Genomic DNA, 23,034 nt, shown 5'->3' with positions numbered 1-23,034 from the left:
GACTTGTGCAGATTGATGTTCAAAGTTGTAAGAAGTTGCATAAAGTTTCATGAAAAATGTAGTAGATTGGGTTTTCGTCATTCGGTGAATTAAATATGGTAAATGCGCAATTCCATAAGTAGGTTTGTGGTAAGAGCTGTTTGCAGACCTGTTTTTTGTGAACCTTTCATCATCAAATGTTCTGTCAATTTCTGGCGAGCAACTATGCAGACTTTTAACTGAAAACAGTGGCTGTGAATCTAATTTCGGAAACTACAGCAATTAAACTTAAAACACCATCTAAAGTTTATTTTGGGGAAAAAAGTAGGGTAGTAAGTTCAGAAACTCATGGTATGTTCTCAGTCCTGGTGTTTGAGTTGTTTTTGAAAGGAATACTCAGGTGTAACCTTTTTTTTTTTTTTTTTTTGTAACTGATGCACACCAAATTTTTGTACTATGTAGAGAACGTGCGGTTCTCTTGAATGAAAAGGTTTTGTCTTTTAGACTTTTAAAGTGCTATCTTGTTTCTCTTTGACTTGTTCAAATCAATTGTTCTAATCAATTTTTAAGTCTCACTCAAAATATTAAATAACCAGTGTTGGTTTCAATTATAATGCATCTGATTGAAGTGCTTTCCTTAAACGTTTTTCAGCAAAAATAAAGACAGCTGAGCCAATGGCTTGTTGCTACCAACAGGGGGAGATCTTCAGCTCGTTGAGGCTCATGAAGGCATATGCTTTTATACTTCCGCATTAGTCTAGTTTTGGAAAACAGAGGAACCTCCTTTAGAGCATTTTTTACACTGCTCATTCTGAGATACTTTTGCAAAAATTCAGTGGCAAAAGAGAAGCCATAAGTGGTTTTCAGTTCGTATTTCTTCAGTGAGGATCCTGGATTTAATTTTTATATATGGGCTTCTTGTATGTATCGTTTTGGGAAATACATTTTTTCGGATAATTTGATTTAACTGCTGAAGAAAAATGGGTTAATTTTAAACAGGCTTCACAAAGGCAGGCTAGCAAAATGCAAAAAGCATCTTAGCTGACAGTCTCTAAATTTCTGAAGGCATGTTAGTTTACTTGCTTTTGCCAGTGTGAATATACTTTACACTTATCTGAGATATTCATTGCAGATTTGTGTGACTGTGCATATCAATCCTTTTAAAATTGGTATTGAAGATGAATTATTATTCTGAAAAAATTCTTATTGGGGAATCTAATTTACCAGTAAAACATTCATTAAAAGCAATATTTCGGTCAGTCTGTTCTGAGGAAACATCTATTGCTGTTGAATTCTTCTGAACAGATATTGCTCATACTATAGCTAATCTGACCAGTAAGAATGAAAATAGTTCTTAGTGATACCTGGAAAAGAAGAAAACCAGTTTTGCATTACCAGAACGGTTGAAAATGAAGTACTGTTCAGGTTATAGCACAGGCTTCATGTCTCACCTTATAAATCTTAGTGGTTTAAAATACACTGTCATTTAAAGTGCAATTTAGTATCCAAATTCTGCTTAATTTCAGAAGGCCTCTACTTAGCTGCTGCCTAGCCCAAAACTGATGGACCTTTTATTTCAAAACTCAGAATGTCTCTATAGGTCCTGCTTTTCTGCACACCCAAAGCTAACGCAGCCTTAGCAGGGTTAAGCAGTGTAGTCTGCATTCTGAAGTTGAGTCAGAACCTAGAAACTTTGTTCCCTCATCTTAATTTTGAAGACAACGCTGAAGCAGTCCAGTGGTCATTCTGAAAGCCCTCCTAAGTGTCTGCTCATGAGTGTGAAGGCCTGGATTCCAGTCTGATCCCAGACTCCTTTAACTGGTTATTTGTTAAAATGAGGCTTCTCCTACATGAGTGCCCTAATAGTAGGTTAGCTATACTTTGTCCTTTGGATTGCTGAACATTGAGCTGCTTTCTGTACAGAGTGCCCCAACTTCAGCAGGAGAGACATGGAGTATGTCTCCACTTGGGAAAAGTGCGTAGACTGGTGGTTGGGATAATTCCCTGGCTAACACAGATGGGTTTAAATTTCTTTGGATCAAGGAGGCAGTCCAGATCATGCCTCCTGCTTGTGTGGGCAAGTGCTCCAATAAGTTGCCATAAAAAAAGATACTTTTACCTTCTCTGTCTCCATTTTGAGAAAAGAGTAAGCCTTATGGCATTTATCTCTGTATAATGCAATTTTGTGTTTACATGTGAAGAGGAGTTCTGGTTTAGGTATTTGAGTAGCAGATAAAGTCTGTCTGCAGTCCAAAATGTAGCACTTAATCTAGAAAGAAAGTTAGAACTTGACAGCCCTTCTGTTTCCATTAGGTAGCTCTGAGTGGCTTTATGCTGACTTCTAGTGAGCAGGAAGCTGCTTGACTAGTCACCTGGGATCTCATTGAGGTTTGAATTCTGCTAATAGGGCAGCTAAGCTCTCTCTTGAGACAGTCTAAGCTTGAGCCTTCTTTCCTGGAGACAGTTGCCTGAAACTTGGGCCTTCCAACGCATAAATTGCATCTCCCAGCTCTTTATTGTCATAACTGAAACATAACTGAATGTGTTAGAAATGCGATAGTACCAGAACTGTATTTCCCTTCATTTGAATAGTTACATAATATCAAGGATGCTAGAGAGCCTTGAATTTCTCTTCAATTTAGATAGCTGTAAAGTGTGAAGAGTAGTAAACTTCTTGTCAGTTTGAGTTGAAGTTAGGAAGACAATGTCTTTTTTATACTTGGAGTTCTTATACTCTTAAGAGGAAAAGAAGAATGTATGAAATCAAGTCTGCTGAGTGACATTCCACAAGTAAGGTAATAGTTGAAATGTTTTAAGGCTGCTTTGCATCAAAAAAGTGGCTTTGAGTTTCTTTTGCAGGCCTACGTGGCTGTGCAGTGAACCAGCCTGGGGAACTGATCTGATAAGAGGAAAATAACCTTTCTAATTTGGCTCACTGTCTAGCTGTGTGTTTGGGCAAGCACAAGGAGGGAGAAAGCCAGGGCAAGTGCAGCTACTTTTAATGGCAGTGCTGGCTTATGCTGTGTCATATGTTCATGAAGTTATGGCTGAAGGCAGTTGCTTGAGGACTTGCATTAAAGAAGTTAACTCTCGGGTTTTCAGACCTTTATCTGCTCATACTGTGCTACTAGGAGGCCTTAGTAGATGCTGTTGAAATTACATGCTTTAATGTCTCCACAAGTATTTTTAACCTTCTTTAATCTATGGATTACTGTGCAGCTGTAGACCTTTAGAAAGTTTAGAGCCATAGGATGTGTTGTAAAATCCAAGAGAAGCTTTGAAGTTTGAACATTTCTTGGTCATGGTTTTGGGCTCTCTTAGAATCAGTTTGTGGATTCCCAGGCATCCATGGGCTGAAAGTTGAAATATATTGTGAACATATTATTGGTCCTATTTGTCACATTAATCTTTTCTCTTTGCCAGTAATACAAAATATAAGAGTGACTCAGTTCCTCTTTCCACTTCCGTCGCGTACAATGTCCTCTATCTTGTTTGAAGAGGTAGAACTTCATGTTCTGTGTTTCTAACAAAGACAGTATAGTTAAACAATGTGAACAAATATATGAAAAAATGGGATTTGTACGATGCTTTATCTGGACATTAAAGCTATATAAAGCATGATTGGTTTGAATAGGAATAAATGCAAGTATATACAACTACATAATTATTTTTATATTTAAGGTGCGTATAGCAGCAAAATTCATAATTCATGCTCCTCCTGGGGAATTCAATGAGGTATTCAACGGTGAGTATCTGTCTGCTCTGTCCATGCATTTAAGATATACCCAAAATTGCGCTGAAAATATCACTTTCTTACTTTCCTGCATTTCATGCAGCTTATTTTTAGCAACTCATTTGCTTTAAGAGCTATGCAATTCTGGTTTTGTAGCTTGGCATTATGATCTTTGCATTTAAATTCTGAGCTGTCTTGTGACTGCAAAAGTGGGAAAATACTGCTTTTCTTAGTAATGTGAGGATGAGCTCTTTTCTGTTTTTAATCGGTCATGAATTAAGTTATTAGGGTTTTGATTTAGGAGATGCATGTACTCTCTTTTTCCAACCTTTGATAGGCAGAATTATATTTTTCAAGTAAAATTAAATTAACCGAAAATAAAATTTATTTTTTTAAAGGGAATATCATTACAAATATTTAATCTTGAATATACATAGGACTACTGCTTAAAGTGGCAATGAACATTTTATTTGAATATTAATTCTCTCCAAACATTTTTAACCATTAGATTCTGATATTCTGGGCAAGATTTTGGCCATACTACATTGTACTAATATATAGATAAGCTGTAATGAAACTTGAAATTAACTTCTCTCAGTACTTCTTTCAGAACTTTATTTAAGAGCTTCTTTTTCTTTAAAGTTTGTCATGTTTTCTTACACCAAGATACACAGGGTAAGAGGGCATATGTTCTGTAGCTCTAGACTACAAATAGCTCTGATTCTACTGATCTCATGAGGAAATAAGTTTAGTGTACTCACTGTTGTGAGCGGGAGACTGGAGAGAGCTTGAAAATTTTTAAAACTCTAATATGTTTAGAGGTACTTTAAATTTTCTCTTTAAATTTGTGAGCTTTTTGAATGTAGAAAAATACTTCAAATATATCCCAGATATATTGATAAATATATTTAACTTCTATGATTTGGAAATCTTCAGAAGAGTTACAAATGTCACAGCCAGACTTATCAGTCCTTTAACTCTGGTCTTTGAAAGTTGAGCATTTTAAATTCAGATTTATAGGTGAATAGGATTTTTTTTTCCCTCCTGCTGCTTTTATTTCTTACATGTAGTTGCATTAAATTGTAAGGTGGTTGTTATTAAAATAGTGCCTAGTAAATAATAAGTATGTAAAAATAATAATTTACTGCCTAGTAAATATGAAGTCATTTTGAAGATAGTCTTGACTTTATATTTGCATGTTTCTTTTATTGTTCTCTGACTGGTAAGTGTCATAAGGAAACAAGAACAAAAATAGTAAGATAAGAAAATTAAGTACAGCACATACTGCAACATTACAGTTGTCAAAATATAGCAACCATTACACTCAATATCATGTGCTTTTTGAGTAGTTTACATCTTAAAAGTGATCTTATTTGAATCTTGTGCTGTTTCCATTTAAAACTTCTCTAAAAACTAGTTTGATGGATTCCTAGAGCTGTGACAAAACCGGTAGGGTTTGGCTTATATCTGCTTACCAGATTGCGTTTTAAGGGATCCATTTCTGTACTCTTCTCATTAAGTCATAATTATGCAGTATGAAGCTATAGGTTTCCCACCTAGTAAACCTGTACAGGTGTGGGCTGGTTGGGGGAAGGGAGGGGGTAGGTTGGTTGTTAATGTGACTGAATTATTTTTCTGAGCTAACCCTACTTTTATGTTGTAAATACCTCCTTCCAGATGTTCGGTTGCTGCTTAATAATGACAATCTTCTCAGGGAAGGAGCAGCCCAGTAAGTACTCAGTTGCATAAAAGAAGAATGTTTTTCACTAAGACTTTCACTGCCAGTAAGTGATTTGCTTAAAAAGATGTGTGATTGGCAAGTAAAATCCTATTACGTGCATTGTCAGTCTTTTAATCGAGATTAAATTCTTGGCAAAGAGGAAATATAATTATAGTAACCTAGTGATTAGGGCAACTGTCTTGGAAATGGGAGACCTGGATTTTGGAACTGTTCTCCGCCATTTTGGATTTGGTTTTCTGTTTCTTGGTAGGTGTTATAGGCCCTGGACATTGGCATCTATAAAGATGCTGCTTCCTTAGACCCTACTTTTTACATCAAAATATTAAGCCTACTGTATTTTGTACCAAAATGAATTTTATCTGTAAGAATGAAGATGTCTAGCTTCATAAGTTGGAACCCTGTGGAATTCAGATTTTATCTGTTCCCCCACTTTCTGTGGGTTACTATAAATCTTGGGTGTCTATTTATATCAGGTTACTTTTGAACATGAATCTTGGTGTAATGGTTGGAATCTATAATATGAGCACTGAATGAACCAAGGTGGTTCCAAGATTAGGGGGCTTGCTGGATAATGAAACATTTTTTGACACATCACTGCCTAGGTTTCACAGCAGTTAAGGAAAAAGATGGTGCTTCATGCATGTTTTTGGTTGTTATTTTTTCCTCTTACAGTGCATTTGCACAGTACAACCTGGACCAGTTTACTCCAGTAAAAGTTGACGGTTACGATGAACAGGTATGAATACAATGAAATACTTGTAATGTTCCTTAAGTTACTAAAGATGTTCTGATATTTGGACATATATCTTGGCAAGAAAATAAGAGGGTGCACGTCTTCCCTGTAAAGTGTAGAGATTATGGCCCTCCAATAGTACCCATTTCATAAATTAATCATTTAGAGCACCTAAGTAGCTTTAAATTTCATTCTACAGTGTTGTCCTGAAATTGGTTGGACTTGATACAGAACTATAGATGCCATTTGCTCTATCTTTAGTACTGAAAGACATGATTTTATATATAAAATGTTTTTCACAGCAAGAGTGTAGGATTCAGGATTTTTCTGTGACATGTCAGCCTCCTCCTCTGTTTCTATGTGCAGACTTTGTTTAAAATGTGAGTCTTTGATTGGATATGAGTAACTTCAGTCAAATGTACAATATAATTATATTTGGCAGGGTAATTTTTCTTCATTATTCAATGCTAAGTATTGTTAACTAAAATTTTGTAATACAGGTTTTGATAACAGAACATGGTGATTTGGGAAATGGAAAATTTTTGGATCCCAAGAACAAGATTTCCTTTAAATTTGATCACTTAAGAAAGGAGGCTACTGATCCTAGGCCGCATGAAGTTGAAAATGCCATAGAGTCCTGGAGAAATTCAGTTGAGACAGCAATGAAAGCATATGTTAAAGAACACTATCCAAATGGTGTCTACACAGTAAGTACTAAAATATACAACCACTGTATTATTAGCATAGAATAGACTAAAAGAGAAAAATATTCCCAAATATGACTCTCACTAGTATTATCACCCTTTATTGTGCTTTTCTGTTCTTTCAGGGGAAGTTAAAATTTGCTCTTCTGTGACTACCAGAACAGTTATGTTCTTTCCAAGCATACTGCAAGACTGTAGTATTTTCAAATCTCTGTTGTCTTATAATAGCAAAGTTCCTTATCTTGTTGATGTACTTTTTAGTCTTATTCATCAGATTTGTTTTCAGGAGCAATGCCAGTATTACTGCTGAGGGTATTTTAAATATCACTGGTGAAGACTAGTTCTTGACTTGAGGAACCTGCCATTTTAAAATCTAATTTGTCTGATCTTACTTTGACTGTCATGAACATCTACAACTTAATTCCTAATACCAAGCAGATTAAAATAATAATTCCACTTGATTTTACATTCTCCCATGTGGTGCTGTATCATTGAGTCATAAAATGTAAGCAATTTTGCAACAAGAATTTCCTATGGATGTAGTTTTTACAGATATAAATTTAAAACATAATTATAACTTGTACTAAATCAGGAAGATAGAGACAATTTCAGCTCTAATGAATTAGTCAAGTCAAGAGCTCATACAGGGAAATGAGAGAAAGCTTTAGAAGTTTAATATTTTAGCTATTACCAGTAGGTGGTTTCTACAGGTTATTATGTTTTAGTCCAGTCACAGTGAAGACCTAAGCATTAAGACCTTCTGTAGACTACTGAAGATTGATCCCATCAACTCTGGCCCTATGTCTGGTTACTTTAGAAATTCTGAAGATACAAATGCCTGTCTCGGTTTGCTTTACCGACAAAACTGTCAGTAAAGCAAACTGTTCAATATATAGAAAATGTAGTAGAGAGAAAAGCATCTTATTCTCACCACCAGGATCAGTGGGTTCTGATGGAAGCTTAAAATAAAACCTCTGACTGTGGACCAAAATAGCACTTCATGTGCTTTTAGGAGCCCTATGACTACTTAAAGTTCAGCAAACTGATCTAATGATAGCTGTCCTGTTCTTTGCATTAACCTGACAGAAAACTAAGCTAATAAAGAAGTGAATGTTTATCTTCTGAGTTAACAAGCTGAATTGGAGTCCTGTGCAGTCAGATGTGTGCCAGAGCTTCTGTAAAGGAAAACAGTTTGCACAGTCAGTTGAGTTCATTTTTAGTGTTACTTGGTTTTGGAGGGTAAAGCAGAACAAAGGACCAAAACCACCTTTTTATCATCTTTCCACTAGCCTATAAAGGTATATATCACCAGTTAGATGCAGAATAGCTAGTATTTGAAACCCATCTGGTAATAAATATTGTCATAGTAGTCATTGCTATATGCTTAAATTTCCTAGTTGCAGAAAAATGTGAGTTCACAGTACCAAAAAACCCAGATTATTAATATAATTTGACCAAGACTGTGGTGTTTCAGACTTTCAAATCTTTTCTGCTTTGTAATGTACACTTTTCTGTTTAGTATATTGATTGTTATGTAAGAATCATAATGGTTATAAAATTAAATTTTGTTTTTTATTACATATTGGAACTATAATAGGACTAGATATCTCTAAGCAGTTTGAGCAAGACATACTGAAACTTATAATCTGCTCTCTTTTTTCATTTCTAACTAAGGTATATGGTAAAACAATTGATGGACAGCAGACCATTATTGCATGCATAGAGAGCCATCAGTTCCAAGCAAAAAATTTTTGGTAAGTTTCTATGCTGATGCAAGTACAGCAAACTGAGTAACTATATTATTGCCATTACACTCATAATTCTTAGTTCAGAGGAGAAAGTGCACATCTTGCATGTGACTTTCAATATTTTCCTCCAAAAACATGTAGAAGCTCTTCCTTTGCAGGAAGCAAAACAACAGATTGCACAAATTCTGTTCTGTAGACCTTAGGGACACTTCCACAAAATTTTCCAACTATACTTTTCAATGAATCTTTCTTGCAGCTCTTCATTGAATATTGCTCCAGCCAGTCAGTATTATTCTTGAAGCTTTATGCTGGTTTTATGTACCATGACAAGAAAAAAAAAATGTATATTTTGTAATCTTTAGCTGTACTGTTTTGTGATGTTGTATGTGCAGATGTCTGTATCTGTAGAAATGACTGCGTCTTTGTGGCCAGAGCAGTGAATCAGCATAGATGAGAAGAAATTTGGAGGTGGTTGCCATGCTTATTTTTTGAGCTGGTCAAGGAAACATTCTCTTGTGTAGTTTTGAGAATATTCTGGATTAATTCGGATAACCAGTGCAGATATGAAGTCTGCTACAGAATTTCATCTTGGTATTCTCAATATTCATAGTTTGTTTGTTTGTTTTTTCTAGTTGCCTTTTAATCCCTTTGGCCTTGGCTCTTTTTAGGGTGCAAAAGTGATTTCTTTGCTCACTTCTCTACTGCTATAATTTGAGTAAGTTAAAGTGTTTTCATATAAGTGCTTCAATGTGAAAGGAGTGGAACGGGAAAGTGAGGAACTGGAAAAGAGGAAGGAAAAAGCGGAGTAAACACATCTTCTAAATGCTCATGAGGAGAGCTCTTGCTAGCTAGTAGCTAGTTTTGTTTCCCCTTCTCCCCCTCCTCTCTCTCTCTTTTTTTTTTTTTTTTTTTTGGGGGGGGGGGAAGTCAACTGTTTTCCTGAAATACTTGTATACCATGAAGTGTCTGAGAGAACAAGTCGCAGGGAATAACTATTGTTAACTTTCAAATCCTTTTTTCTTGCTGAAAATATAACATCCACAGGAGCTTTCAAAAAGAGAAGATTCATTAGCTTCAACCTAAAGGAAAGGAGTATATCAATCACTTAAGCAAAATACCGAAGAAAGTTCAAAATGGTCAATTAAAAATCTGTTTCTGTCCAGTAAGAAACACTTGGTGGGGGTAAAAAGAGAAGTGAATTGGTTTTGGGGGGGGGGGTTGGTTGTTTTTTTAATCCATCTGTGAAGCATCTTATAAAGGTGTCCAGTCAGAAGAGAGAAACATCCTAATTATGACTTCCAAAGCCCAATGGCTAGAACATATATTTTAAAGCTTATGTCTAAGTGGGACCAGGGCCTAAGGTACTTCCAAATGAAATTGCAGGCACTATGAAGAGAATTCCCTATATGGTTCTTCCAGTTTATCACACTGGCACCAGTACGTGTTCCTGTGTTCCCTAATGCAGTGGTTTATGCTTGGCAAAGTTCCACTGTGAAGGACAGTGAAAACAACTTGTTCTAGTTTGCATGTTTTAGAGAAAGAAAATGGCCTAAAGATTATAATTTGTTCAAAGTCCTACAGTAAATTAAAATTTTGTGCTAGGTAGAAATAAGCCACTCTAATGAACCGAACTTTTACAAACTTGATCTTCTACACTTGGTTGAAAGATGTTTTCCATGATCTAGAGTGAACTTTGGATAGTTCCTTTTGGGAAACTGGCCAGAGTTAAGATAACCCAATTCCAACACTGTCACGTTTGAGGATGTCTCTCTTGAAGAGAGCTAATACATGAAGTTATCTAAAGAAATATTTTAGGTTTTATTTTTGTTTTATTTGGTATGCTGCATCAACTTGATACTATCTTTAGTAATCCCATGTGTTACAAATGAAAGTGCAAAAAACTCTTTGGTTTCTGATGCGGAAGGTCAATATTACCTGTAGATACTTGTTCCACCACGTCTGTATCAGTGAAATGCTTAGCCTGTAAACTATTCCATATGCTTCTAATTGAATTTGCACAGTTCATGAATGTATTTTAGTTCTTATATTAAAGAGGAGGAAGAGATATGCAACAAACTTTAATAGATGAAAATCTGAAGTTCTTGAGAGTACTCTTTAAAAAAAGTTATGGTCAGTCATCTATGAGTAAATATTGACCATGTTTCTCAGAGTTTTACAAGGTGCTAGTCAGAACTCTAATTCTCATTCTTAGCAAGATATGCATTTATAAATGCATATCGGATTTGGGGCTGGAGGAAATGGATTCAAAATTGACCAGGCTCCTTAATTATTCAGCGCTGTGCCAGCCCAATTCACAGCCCGTGTTCTCAAGTTGTCCTAGCTTTCTGGGCACTCGGAAGGCTGGCAAGCTACCATGAGAGCAGGTTTGTTGGATGATGAAAAATCATTACATGCCCAAGAAAAACTCAGCAGTGGTAAATAAAGTAATGATGTATTCTGTTTAACTTGGAGCATTTCATATAGGAGGATCCTAGTGAACTTGAGCACGTATATGTTTGTGTGTGTATATGTGTATGTGTATATATATTTATATAAAATGTCAAAGCAGATCCATTAGTATCTGATAATGTTAGTCCCTGTCTCTCCCCATGTTGGTTGCACTTGAATCTACTCCTAGCATTCCAGTAGATCTGGACCTTATAGTATGTCAAAACTTTCTTTCCTTTAAATGCAAATAAAGAAGAAATTGAGACACAGCCACAGTGCCTTCTTAATATAGCTCTAATTTAACCACCTAACCCACTAACCTAACTAAATCAAAAATGTCTAGTTTGCAAGAAAGAAATCGGGTGAAACTACAGTCTCCCCATACTGCGTTCCAGATGTTTGAAAGTCCCTTTAAGCAATTTGGCAAGAATATTGAATTTGTTTCTATTGGAAGGAAGCAGTTGCCATTCTGGAACAGAAATGCCTGAAGAGCTGAAAGCCCTATTAACAGTTCTGTACTGCAGAAAGTCTTGCTATTTTAATGCTTTTTTCATAAGTTTTTGCAGCCTGATGTTTTTTATTTAAGTGCAACTTCGACTGACTCAGCAAGACATCCAGGTCCTAGAAATAAAATATTGACTATATATGCCTAATTAAAGAAGGAAAAGAACATTGGAGTCCTTGGATATTTTTAGAAGTTAAGTTCTATTGTTAAAAGGTCCTTATTTATAAATTTCCTTGGTCCTCATCCAAAAGGAAGGATAAATATTCCAGAAAACTGTTCTCTTCTCAACTGGCTGTGGGGCTGAATGTTTATTATGGTTTGAAAGATTCTGTGCATGTGTGGCTGTATTGGATATTTCATTCTCTGTTTTCCTTTGTCTATTTCAGTTGTATGGGTTTTTCTCTGAACCGATAGGGTGAAAACAAATCCTCAAAATTGAATACTTTATTCAAAATGTTTTTCTCTGCTTTGTTTTCATCTGATTTTCTTTTTAAAGGAACGGCCGCTGGAGGTCAGAATGGAAGTTTACAATCACCCCTTCAACCACTCAAGTGGCTGGCATTTTGAAAATTCAGGTATACTTATCCCAAACTTTATCCTGATCAGTAAGGTCTCCAGGTATTATCAAGGGAGTCTCAGGCCAGTGTGTTTAAATATTTTAAGAGAATTTGAGGTCCCAAAAAAACAAAGTAGAGATGCCCATTCAGTGTGTTTAGCCACTTAATTATGTACGGACCTAATCCTTTCAAAATAAGTGTTTAACGTAATGGATTGGCTTGGCTAGGCCCTCTTTCAGTTTCCTGTACAGTGAGCCAATAGGAGGTGGGATTCCCAGTTGCACGAACTTCTCTTGAAGGTAGGGGTTGTCTGAGGTAGGGCTATTGCTTTTTTCTTTTTAAGTGATAGTGACAGTCTTTTGCATGCTATCCATCCCACTGTTTAGAAAGGTGGGAACCTTTGGTTTCAGTTATTCCATCGTCAGAAATTTTTGAACCCAAATCTCTTTTATTCAGAACTTGCCCTTCCTATCAGCTTTAGGGCATTCAGAAAGGAGATACTGTCCAAGCAGGAATGCAAAAATCTTGAGACCAAGGAAAACCTGCAGGACTAGACTTCATGGATCAGTTCCCTGGAATGTGTACACGTCTTTGCATGAGTTTATTAAAACAGTCTTGGGATCAGTCTGGCTTTCAGCATTGTATTCTTTCAGAAGAGTGTGTTACCTACCAGGCACAGAGTCAAGTCCTTTTTCCTGCTCTTTTTGTGGCCCCAGGTGTTTTACTTACTGCTCAGTGACTCAATTTCAAAAGGAAGATATGGTGGACTGTTCTTCAAGCCATAGCCTGAGACTTAGTATGTTCTTCTGGGATGTGGTAACAGTGTTCAGATCAACACAAGCTGGGGGCCTGAATCTGATTTCCCATTCTGGGGCAAATTATGTAGCCACTGGAATGATATTCAAAATATGAACAGCCCCTATTATGTTGTCAGATCAAGATGGTTTTAGTAGCATACTGAGCAACTTTCAGGCTTCTCAACAGACTCTCAGAGAATCTAAGTAAACTGTCATCTAAATCCAGCTTGCAGTGATATAGGCACTTTCTCCACAGCATGCACTTTTAATTAGGAAATTTTCAGAACAAGGCAGCAGATGTCTACCTCATTCCGGGAGACCTTAGCCCAGTAGCCTAGAAAGTAGACTGAATATGGGATTTGGTCAGATTTTAATCTGCATCTCAGTTTGGGCACCACCTAATTTTTGTCCCTTATTACTATCTCACAAAGTTAAGTAGGACATCATCTGCATTCATTAAAAAGTCTGTGTTTGGGGGAGTGATGAAAAGTTTGACTTTGGTTTTATCTGGTATCTGAAGTCCTTGTGTGGCCAAGAAATACTGAACTCAGCTTGATACTTTTAGAAATTGTGTGCTGCTTCTGCAATGTATATAGAAATGTTTCTCTCTTCTCCTCCCCCTGCCTCCCCTCAAAAATGATATGATTTAATTTTTTTAAAGAGCAAAATCATCTGGAATAAGAACTCACCACCATGTTAGCAAAATTTCAGAGTACTTTCATATCATTAACTTGCCTTCTCTGTAGTTCCAAGAGAAGGCAGAATCGACTTTTCCAAAAATGATGCTTTTTAAGGGCTGCTACATGGAGATTCTTTTTGATAACAGTAAAGCCATTGCCCTGTTTCTAATAAGACCTTTTCTGAATATTTTATTGAGGAAAATTCCAGTATCACCTGCTGTCTTCAGTACTCCTGAGGACGTTTCCACAATCTCTTGGTTTTTTTCATAATCTGTTCATAAACTGTAGTATAGGAGATTCTCAACTGGCTTGATCTCTTCCAGTGTTTAATTTGTCTTGCATTATACATAAAGAAAAACTGTGCAACAGTAGAGTCTTCTACTAAGAGTTAAATCCCCGTGATGCTTGACATGCTCAAACTGTGCATGGAAAACAAATAGGTGTACTGGCTAGAAATTTCATCTGTTGGATAATTTTATTTTCATCCCGCCTTAGTTAGCCTTTCTCAAGAGGTTCTGTTCATAAACATCATCCTTTTTGTAGTCTTCTGAAGCTAGACCTAGCATTACAGAAGGATGTCAGTGTGAGGAACGTGTACAGAACAGTTACTCATCATATTTTCTTATAAGGAATAACGCATCCTGGAATTAGATTTGACTTTTCATCCCTGTTAAACTTTAAGGTCTGAGTATGTTCACTAACAATGTGACTCAGTGATACAGATGAGATATTTGTGCTGATATTGGCTTTAGAGCACAAGGCAGGTTTGGACTCTCTGCAGTGGATTCTGATGGATTTTGAGGGATATTACACTTCATTGAGTCCTACTGTTTCCTTGGGAGGTCTCAAAATTTTGTACTGAGTAAGCACTTCTTACCTCCGAGGAATTGGTTTAAAAAGGGCTGGCAGAAGTTTCACCCAGTAGTGTTTGATGACTTAAAAAGAAGCCAGTTTTATGGTTAGAATGATGCCTTTTGAAAAACAAGTATTTAGCAGTAGCAAAACTATGAAGCCAGATATAGAAAGTTTTTCTTTCTGTTAGCTACAGCTGTCTTATTCAGTGTGCCGTGTTTTCTCTATTGTGTTGTGCATAAAACTGAGGGTTTCTTGCATTTTTCCTAATAACAATGTGTATGAAATTATAGTATTGCATACTATTGACCAAATTAAAATGTTATTTTGCTCAGTAGGGTAAGACATGTAGACTGGTGTGTACTCTTTTGACAAAGTCAACACACCAGTGTTTGACTTTATCAAAAGTGTAAAACATTCTTTTATCTTGAACATATTAAACCCTCATTTAAAGACATCGCTTAAATGTCAATAAGTTGTGTGACTCTTCTGTATCAGTTATTGTGAATGCTTATGTATAACTCTTGTTATATGCTTTCGGGGAAGGGGGACGTCATTACTCCAATACTTACATTAGAAACTGTCAATGTTTTCAAATCATTCATTCCTTCCCAACTGACTTTAAAAGTACTAAAACTAGCTTGGGTGGAGTTTTACCAGTCTCCTCCTCCTGCAAAATATGTGAGGAAGCTGTGCAGTATGCATAACATTTCAAGAGTTTCTGAATTTTGTTCTGCTTTTATATCTAACCTTGGCAAATTTTATCTAGACAAAGGAGCTCTTCTGCACAAATACTGGCTTTTGATATGTGCCATTTCTAATAGAAGGAAATATGAAAACAGGCAGATCTGGAAATGGAAGCCTAATGTTGTACTTTCCCTAGCAAACAGTTTGGGTGAGGCAGAAAACAAACTTCACAGCATCCAGAGGCCTTTTCAAAGCTATTCTCTTGTTAAATTTATCTTTTCTATCTCAAGAATTTTTAGTTATGCCGCATAAGAAGTAGCACATCTACTACTATATGTTAATCACAAACTGAACTTCTTTGTTTGAGATACTACTTAAGGCACATCAGTATGGAAATGTATCCACAGTAGCTTCTTCACTATCCCCCTTCAAAAATATTTAAATATTACATTTAAATACTATTTTTCAATTCTCTAAATGTGTTTTCTGTTTGTCTAATTCTGTATAGGTTCACTATTATGAAGATGGTAATGTTCAGCTAGTGAGCCATAAAGACATACAGGATTCTCTAACAGTGTCTGTAAGTGAACTTTAGAGACCATAATGTGTATATTGAAATGACTTTTTAATTTTGAAAGAGAAGCAAAGCTTAAAACTTAAATTTTGGGGCAAGTTTGCTCTTCATGAATGGAAATGAATGTTTTAATTTATATATATTTTATAAATAGTATTTACTGTTCTTACCTAGCTTGTAGTTACTGGAGGGAAAAGTCAGATGTCTAAAGCACTTGAAAATTTAATGTAGGCTTGCATGTGGCTTGTATAAGCTAAATTAACTTTCATTGTAAAGTTTTAATTAGCTTGCTTTCTGCACTTCTGTTGTATTATACTTTAGTCTACAAAGTGACTTATAGAATTAAATTTTGAATATGAAGATAATTTGAGTTATAATAACCCATTTAAGTAGTACAGTTTCTAGGAGATAGCCTTACCACTCCTCTGGGAGAAGGCCAGTATGCTAAAAATAGTAAACAAATGCTGCCAGTTGAGAATCAATAGCGAGTATTCTCCCTTCCTTTCCTCTCTATCTGTAGCTGGTGCTGTCAGCCTCTTGCCTTTATCAATACAAAGAGCCCTTTCAGAGATGCTTCAGCTTGAGAAGCATAACACACTTTGGATTTAAGGCTTAATTTTTTTTTTCCAGTTTCTTTCCAAAAGGGATATTATAGGTATGAGGAGTAGATAGTAGAAACAAAATTTGTTTGGAAATAGTAACAGATGCATCCTTTAAGAGTAGATAATGTTGCAACATGACCAGCTAATTATTACTTTTGAAGTAATATTCCTTTTGCTTACTGGAGATTGTATTTATAAACAGTAATATTTCCTATTTGAAATATTACTTTAATAAAATTTAAGCCAGTGAGGCTAAACTGTCAGAGGGAAATTTAAAAAGCAAATTGTAGAAGTATTTTCATGATCATGACTAGTAATGACCAATTTTGCTCAAAAGCCCAGTTCATCAATAAAGAACATTGTTCATTAATATAAAGCAAGGCTTGTTGGTTTTTCAGCTGCAGTAGCAGCATAAGGAATGGGGGGAATGTGGTGCCGAGTGATAACACTTCTGGAGCTGTAGACATAAAATTACTTCTGACCCCTAAGCAGAGGGATCTGTTTAGTCTTTCATTCAACTAATAGTTGCTTCAGGGGAAATTAAGTGGGAAGAAGTTCTCCTTTAAGTAGCTTTTGCTTCATTTTGTATTGGAAGTAACTTAATCCTGTTCTGCAATTTAGTCAGGTGGCAGAAGAACAATGAGTAGAAAAACATCTTTTACTTAAGTTTCTATCTATCTCCTGATGGAACAAAAGCAAGTAGGTTACTGGTTACCAATTTTTAGCCTTGGACTTAAGCTTCATAGAAGGCAAAGGCAGTACAGGCTCTTATATCACACAGAAGGAATGGTAGATTAAAAGGAGCCCCCCAAACTCATCTTTTTTGTGTGTGGCAGTTTTCTGTCAGCATTGGGCACATAACTGACACAAACAACTGAAGGGTTCTCTTGTTGATATAGCTATGAGTACTTGTGGTGAAGATTATTTTCTTATCCATGATTTCTCTCTTAAACCAAATGGGAACTCTTACCCTGGAGTTCCTGCTTTCATTAGCAGAGCATCTGAAATCATTGCCTCAGTTTTCTGAAAGGTCAAACCCTTTCATTCTGAAACCTACTTCCACTTGGTCTGCACCTTCTCCTGCTGTCCGGGAGCACTCTCACAGCTGCTAGGTGCAGTTTAACAAACTTTAAATGAATTTAAGTTAAAGTCTTCCATAGTCTTCCCCCAGTCATTTAATCCAGTCTCCTTTCCTGCATTTGCACTAGCATTTCATCATTTGTGGTGATTAAGCTCAAAAAAATAATCTTGTAGTCACAAGGGACCATGTGGGACCAGAACAGTCCAAACTTGCAGCAGATTCTGGAGAAGCACGCTTTTACAAATGTCTCCAACACATTGGAGACAAACACATGAAAGTTTTGAAATAAATGACACCTCACTTTTTTTCTTGACACCCCTTTCAAGCTAACTTGTCTGCAGATTGACTGAGTGGGTCTTTGGGGTTTAAAAAAAACCAAAACAACAACAACAAAAAACCCCACGCACTTGCAAACTTAAGGATGAGGCCTCAAGCCAAGACCTTGTTTATCAATCATGATCCAATTTTGAACCTGGGGTGTATTACACCCTTGTTTTTGCAAGACATACTTGTAGATATTTTTAGAAGACCAGGTATATAAAGTTGAGGTTTGCTGCCTCAACTGAGTTGCCTGATGCAAAACCTTTTCAGCTGAGCAAATTTTTTTTTGTGTTTTTTTGTTTGTATGCTGCATACTCTTTGGTTAACTGATGTGCTTGAAGTTTTCCTGAATTTGTAGTGAAGATTCGACATTGATAATGTTAGCATCTGTACTTTGCATGTTTTTAGAGATTTGCATATGTGGTGTGATATTGCCAAACACTGTTCTGTTCATATGTCTTTTAACCAAACCAACCAGAGTATTTTTAATGAAGCTAATTAAAGAGTTCCATGGTAATCTTTATGCTTTTTGCCATTAGACTGTTTTGAGATAGATATATACATATACAAAATCATTTGCCACCATGAATAAATCTATTAGCTTGCTTCATGTAAATAAACCAATACTGCTTTGTAGATTTGCTTCCTCCGTAATTTTAGTTTGTACTCTGAACCAGCGCAACACTGACGTGTAATTCAGGTGTAACACCGAAGTATGTGGCATGTGTATTTTGGAAGTATGTTTGCTTCAACTCGTTTTAGCCCTTAAATGGCCATTTGTTCTCATGTAGTCTAACTGACATCTTTTGTAGTTATAGGGGAAGAAAACATAAGTCAGTTGGTCTTTATATAATCATGCTGTACATCAGGCCTAATTCAAATGCTTTCTTTTTCTAGAATGAAGCCCAGACAGCAAAGGAATTTATAAAAATTGTAGAGGCTGCAGAAAATGAGTATCAGGTAGGTTGGAAACAAGTATTTTACCCTTACTCATATGTAAAAGAATACTATATACTTAACCAAAGCTAGTATTCTGTAATTAGTTAGCTTGATTTATTGAAGTAGGAAATCTGGCTTTTTGTTGGGGGGAAAAAAAAAAACACAGAACTTTTCACTCAAACTAGCAGCTTCAGCTTATGTTTCTGAAATTTATATTAAGATAATGTAGTTCTTTACAAATGTAGATAGATTACATGTTGCTGTTAACTGTATCCTCCTTCTCCAAACCTTCTGGTGATTGCACACACCTACTTACATTTTTTGAGAGCAGAAAGTGCATCTCTGCAGTGCTTAGTGTGATCAGTGTTTCTGATCTCTAAGTTTTATTGCATTCCTTAAGTGGAATTTTTACATAAATTCTGTTCAGAGGATACTGTAAAACAGTTTTGTTAAATATGACTGTAAGCATTATCCATTTCAATTATTCATTTGAAAATTAGAAAAGTATAACTGTTCTAGATATGCTCTGTAGAAGCGGCTTTAGCTTTATGCTCGCCTAGGCCATTAACATATGATAAGTTTCAGACAGGGAATACTTTGTTCTGTCAGTTTAAAAAAAACGTTCTTTAACAAAAATTTACTAAGTAAACATCATATGCATTATATTTATGTTTATGCTATGTTTTGGACTGACTATCATCCCCACAGAAAAAAAACAGTGGAAGACTTTTGTGTCTGGAATTAATGTATGAGCTAACTCTGCTGACCAGCACGTATCCATGTTGCTGATTAACACCATCATTTGCTGAAACACCTCGTTTAGAGCCAGATTTATTGCATCTGTCTTACTGTAACTTTCTTCACACAGTTTCAACCTAGATCTAATAGCTTATCTTCATAAATGATGATGTTAATTTAGCATATTTTTAATAAACCTGTTTAAGAGGTATCAAACCACTCAAAATCACTTAACTTTTTATATGACATGCTAGTTCTGCTCTTCATGTGTCTTTTTTTGTTTTGTGTGATTTTACTTGTGTTTAACAGACTGCTATCAGTGAGAATTATCAGACTATGTCGGACACTACTTTCAAGGCCTTACGTCGACAATTGCCGGTTACCCGCACCAAGATTGACTGGAACAAGATCCTTAGCTATAAGATTGGAAAAGAGATGCAGAATGCTTAAAATGAACGTTGCATGACTGGATCATTTTAGTGTCCTTGTATACAAATAAAAATTATTACAAAAAGTATTTGGAACTGTCAAATCACCCAGTCAGCATGGGCTTTTGCCATTGAAAATCACTGTAAGTAGTTTGGTTAGAGCACAAAGCTTAGCTAATTGACCTTTTTTTCCTTTTTCTTTCTCTTCAGAGGGTTGCAACTTCAGTATAGCTGAATACCTTCCTTTAGAGTTTCTGTTGTATCTTTATTTTTTTATAATGAAGAGACCATGCCTTTAGTTTTCAATTGCAAATTAAGAACAGTTTGAAAAATATTTTTGCATACAATAACCCTTTCTCTTGCTTTCATGTGAAATGGACAACTTCCAAAATTTGCTGGATTCCTTCAAGAGATCATTAGTGTGCATTGCTAGGTCAAGCTCAACTTGGAGTTAGCCATAGGTGCTGTTGAAATCATCTATCCTTTCATTGTATGTAAAATTGGGGAAAGCATTTTCTATATTGTTTAAACCTTTCAGAATACTTATTTAGCTAGCTCCGTGTTAACTAAACTTTTTTTTTTAAAGGCCAAGGTCTAATGCTGTTTTAAGATTTTGAAATTAAATAAAAGTACTTATTTCAGAAATGCATTTAATGCTTTTTTCCTGACAATTACTTAAATGAGTTCAGACTCCATCTGCCCTTGAGTTTTTTTATCATAAAGCCACAAATGTATTATAACAAGGCATATTGTAATATATATAATCTTGTACTCTTACCTTGTCTGTCAATTTATTTTTTTTCTAGGACTGAAATGTACTAAAATTCAATGTGACATTAAAATGCAAATTTTCTATTTATTTGAGTATCAAATTGCTTCCTGATAAAGCCTATTTTGTGGTGTTTATATATATTTTTGAAATGCTGCTTAAAGCAGCCACAAACTTTTGGCCTGTTGGCTATAATTGCGTATTCTCAGTGTATTTGGAGATTGTAGTATCATCATCCACTATTTCCATCTACATTTAAGAAACATCTACATATGGAAGTCTACTTAAAATTTGTAGCTTATAGCTTCATATTGGCTACAGGAAATGGAAGAAACTACAAGATCAAAAATAACAAATTTGTCTGGAGAATACTTTCCCTGTCTGATATATCTGGTATTAAAAATGGACTTCGGGTTTTTAAGAGCACAGATAAAATCCTTCATAGATATCATTTTTAATTGAATGAAAACATACTTTAAAAGATGCTACCTAATGATATGCTCATGATGGTAAATTAAAGAGCTTTTTTGTATTGAGAAGGTAGGTATTTATGCAGACTGCTAAAATAGTGAAGCTCACACACAGGGTTTGCATATCTTTGTTTACAGCATGAGCCAATTAATCACCTTTAATTGTAATTACAGCACAGCAAGAGAAAGAATCTAGACTTGACTGAGTAAAAAATGTACACAGAAAGTAGTATACTGTTTAAATTTTAATAGCAATACCCCTATATTCTGTTCTTCAGTGCTTTGTATAAAGGAGTATAGAATTAACTGAAGTTCTTTAAATTGCTGCTACTTACAGTACTAAACTGTATAGTAGAAGAGTGGGCTTTGTTCTGCCACATTCTTCCTGGAGAGTTGCCCTCTTAATTGTCTTCCTATATCAGCTATTGTACCATGTTATTTTTGTCATTTAAAAGAAAGCTTCTAAAAGCTGTATATAAGCTAATAACAGATCCTGAGTCACTGTCTAGTCAGTCTGTCTATCTTCATTAAAATCTAAATACCAACTTTGTAAGTGTTTTCTTCAACATATTTAAGAACAAGAACAAGAATAGGAGATGGCGAATTAGACAGTTATGAGAATTGTTGATGGGCAACAATGGTGCAAATAACTATTCTAGTTGTTAGAATATTGCCTATGACCGGAATCAGCACTGGCTAAAAGTCAGAATGCTATTTTTCTTACCTGAAACAAAAAGCTAATTTTAAATATATTCCTAATAAAGAGGTATTTTTTACCATGAAGAGCTCTATTGTTGTGTTTCCCTCTCTGTTCATTCAGTCCCTGGATAGTCTAACTCCTTATCTTCAAAGAATAGCATCCTGCAGGCTCAATTCTGTCGGTAGGGTGACATAAATAATTTGTATTGCTAATGGTTTTTCCTGTTGTGTTAATTTAGTCTTTGAGCCAATTCTACACCTTGAACATCAGATTTATTAAGTTACAGCTTCAATAATGCAACTTACAAGTAAATCAAGTATTCTGTTACTTCTTCTAAACAGCATATTATATCAAACTTGGGGGTAATGACTTTCCAGATGAAGTTGACCTGAGTTTATCAGTTGAGGCACATGGTAAACTTGGAGTTCTCAATTTCTCAAATTTTCTGGATGTCACTTGTACTACTTTTATTTCTACCCCTACCCCCTCTAAGGTGGAGAACTTCAGAGCTTGTTTAGTAGGCTTTAGGGTATTTTGTGTAGGTAAAGCACTTTCTCTGAGAAATTTTGCTGTGGCAAGTGTCTTAATGTGAATTAATATTTATTATATTCTATTTTAAAATATAAAGACAAACTTTGTATTGTGGAATGTTGATGTATTAGACATTATGACTTGTAATATGGACTTGTAAAATGCTTGCGTGTATGAAATGTATTGCATCTTTTGCATCTCAGTGCCCCTTTTTTACTAGGTAATTTTTAATATGCAAGTAAATAATCTCTGAACATCAGGAACAGGAGTTATGCTTCTGCTCTCAAGTTCTCCTGAGCAGCTCCTTTTTGTATGTCATTCTTAAAATTCATACTGGAGGTAGAATAAGTTCTAATATTGTAATTTTGTTTACCTGACTGCTTCTTGCACTCTACACACTGTAAGCAATGCTTCCTGCTGATGCAGTCAGGAACATTGAAACACAGTTCATTAGTAATTACTAAGTGGTTATTCAGCCCAGGGCTGAATCCGTTGTATCAGATTAAACATCATGATAGATGTCTTCTCTTTAGGGGAGGACTCCAGTTAGATCTATACCAGTGTTGTAGTTTGTTCAGTTTTGGAGTAAATCCTTCTCTCATCCCCACTTACCATATATTGGTTTGGCTCACTGAGCAGTTTTTGGTGCACTTGAGTTCATTTCCTTTTGGAGAACTGGAAACTGGAAACTGCTCTAGGTGTGCACCAGATGTGCTC

General features: G+C 35.6%; 1 protein-coding gene across 2 annotated transcripts in view; it reads left to right on the top strand.

The window, feature by feature from the left end:
• Positions 1–21,631, top strand: part of CAPZA2 (capping actin protein of muscle Z-line subunit alpha 2) — a 33,526-nt gene extending 11,895 nt beyond the window's left edge. Inside the window, exons 2-10 of one of the 2 annotated variants that reach the window (XM_026090755.1) lie at positions 3,661–3,724; positions 5,390–5,441; positions 6,126–6,189; positions 6,687–6,893; positions 8,565–8,644; positions 12,088–12,166; positions 15,673–15,744; positions 18,640–18,702; positions 19,729–21,631. In XM_026090755.1, the coding sequence (XP_025946540.1) occupies positions 3,661–3,724; positions 5,390–5,441; positions 6,126–6,189; positions 6,687–6,893; positions 8,565–8,644; positions 12,088–12,166; positions 15,673–15,744; positions 18,640–18,702; positions 19,729–19,869 (822 nt within the window). In that variant the 3' untranslated portion in view covers positions 19,870–21,631. The remainder of the gene's footprint in view (positions 1–3,660; positions 3,725–5,389; positions 5,442–6,125; positions 6,190–6,686; positions 6,894–8,564; positions 8,645–12,087; positions 12,167–15,672; positions 15,745–18,639; positions 18,703–19,728) is intronic. The other variant, XM_026090766.1, reaches the window with a different exon arrangement.
• Positions 21,632–23,034: the final 1,403 nt, after the last annotated feature.

Source organism: Apteryx rowi, unplaced genomic scaffold, assembly GCF_003343035.1.
Source record: "Apteryx rowi isolate R43461 unplaced genomic scaffold, aptRow1 scaffold_1202, whole genome shotgun sequence".
In the NCBI taxonomy this organism is placed as follows: domain Eukaryota; kingdom Metazoa; phylum Chordata; class Aves; order Apterygiformes; family Apterygidae; genus Apteryx; species Apteryx rowi.
The sequence above is the reverse complement of the archived record's forward strand: the minus strand, read 5'-3'. Positions and strand labels throughout refer to the sequence as shown.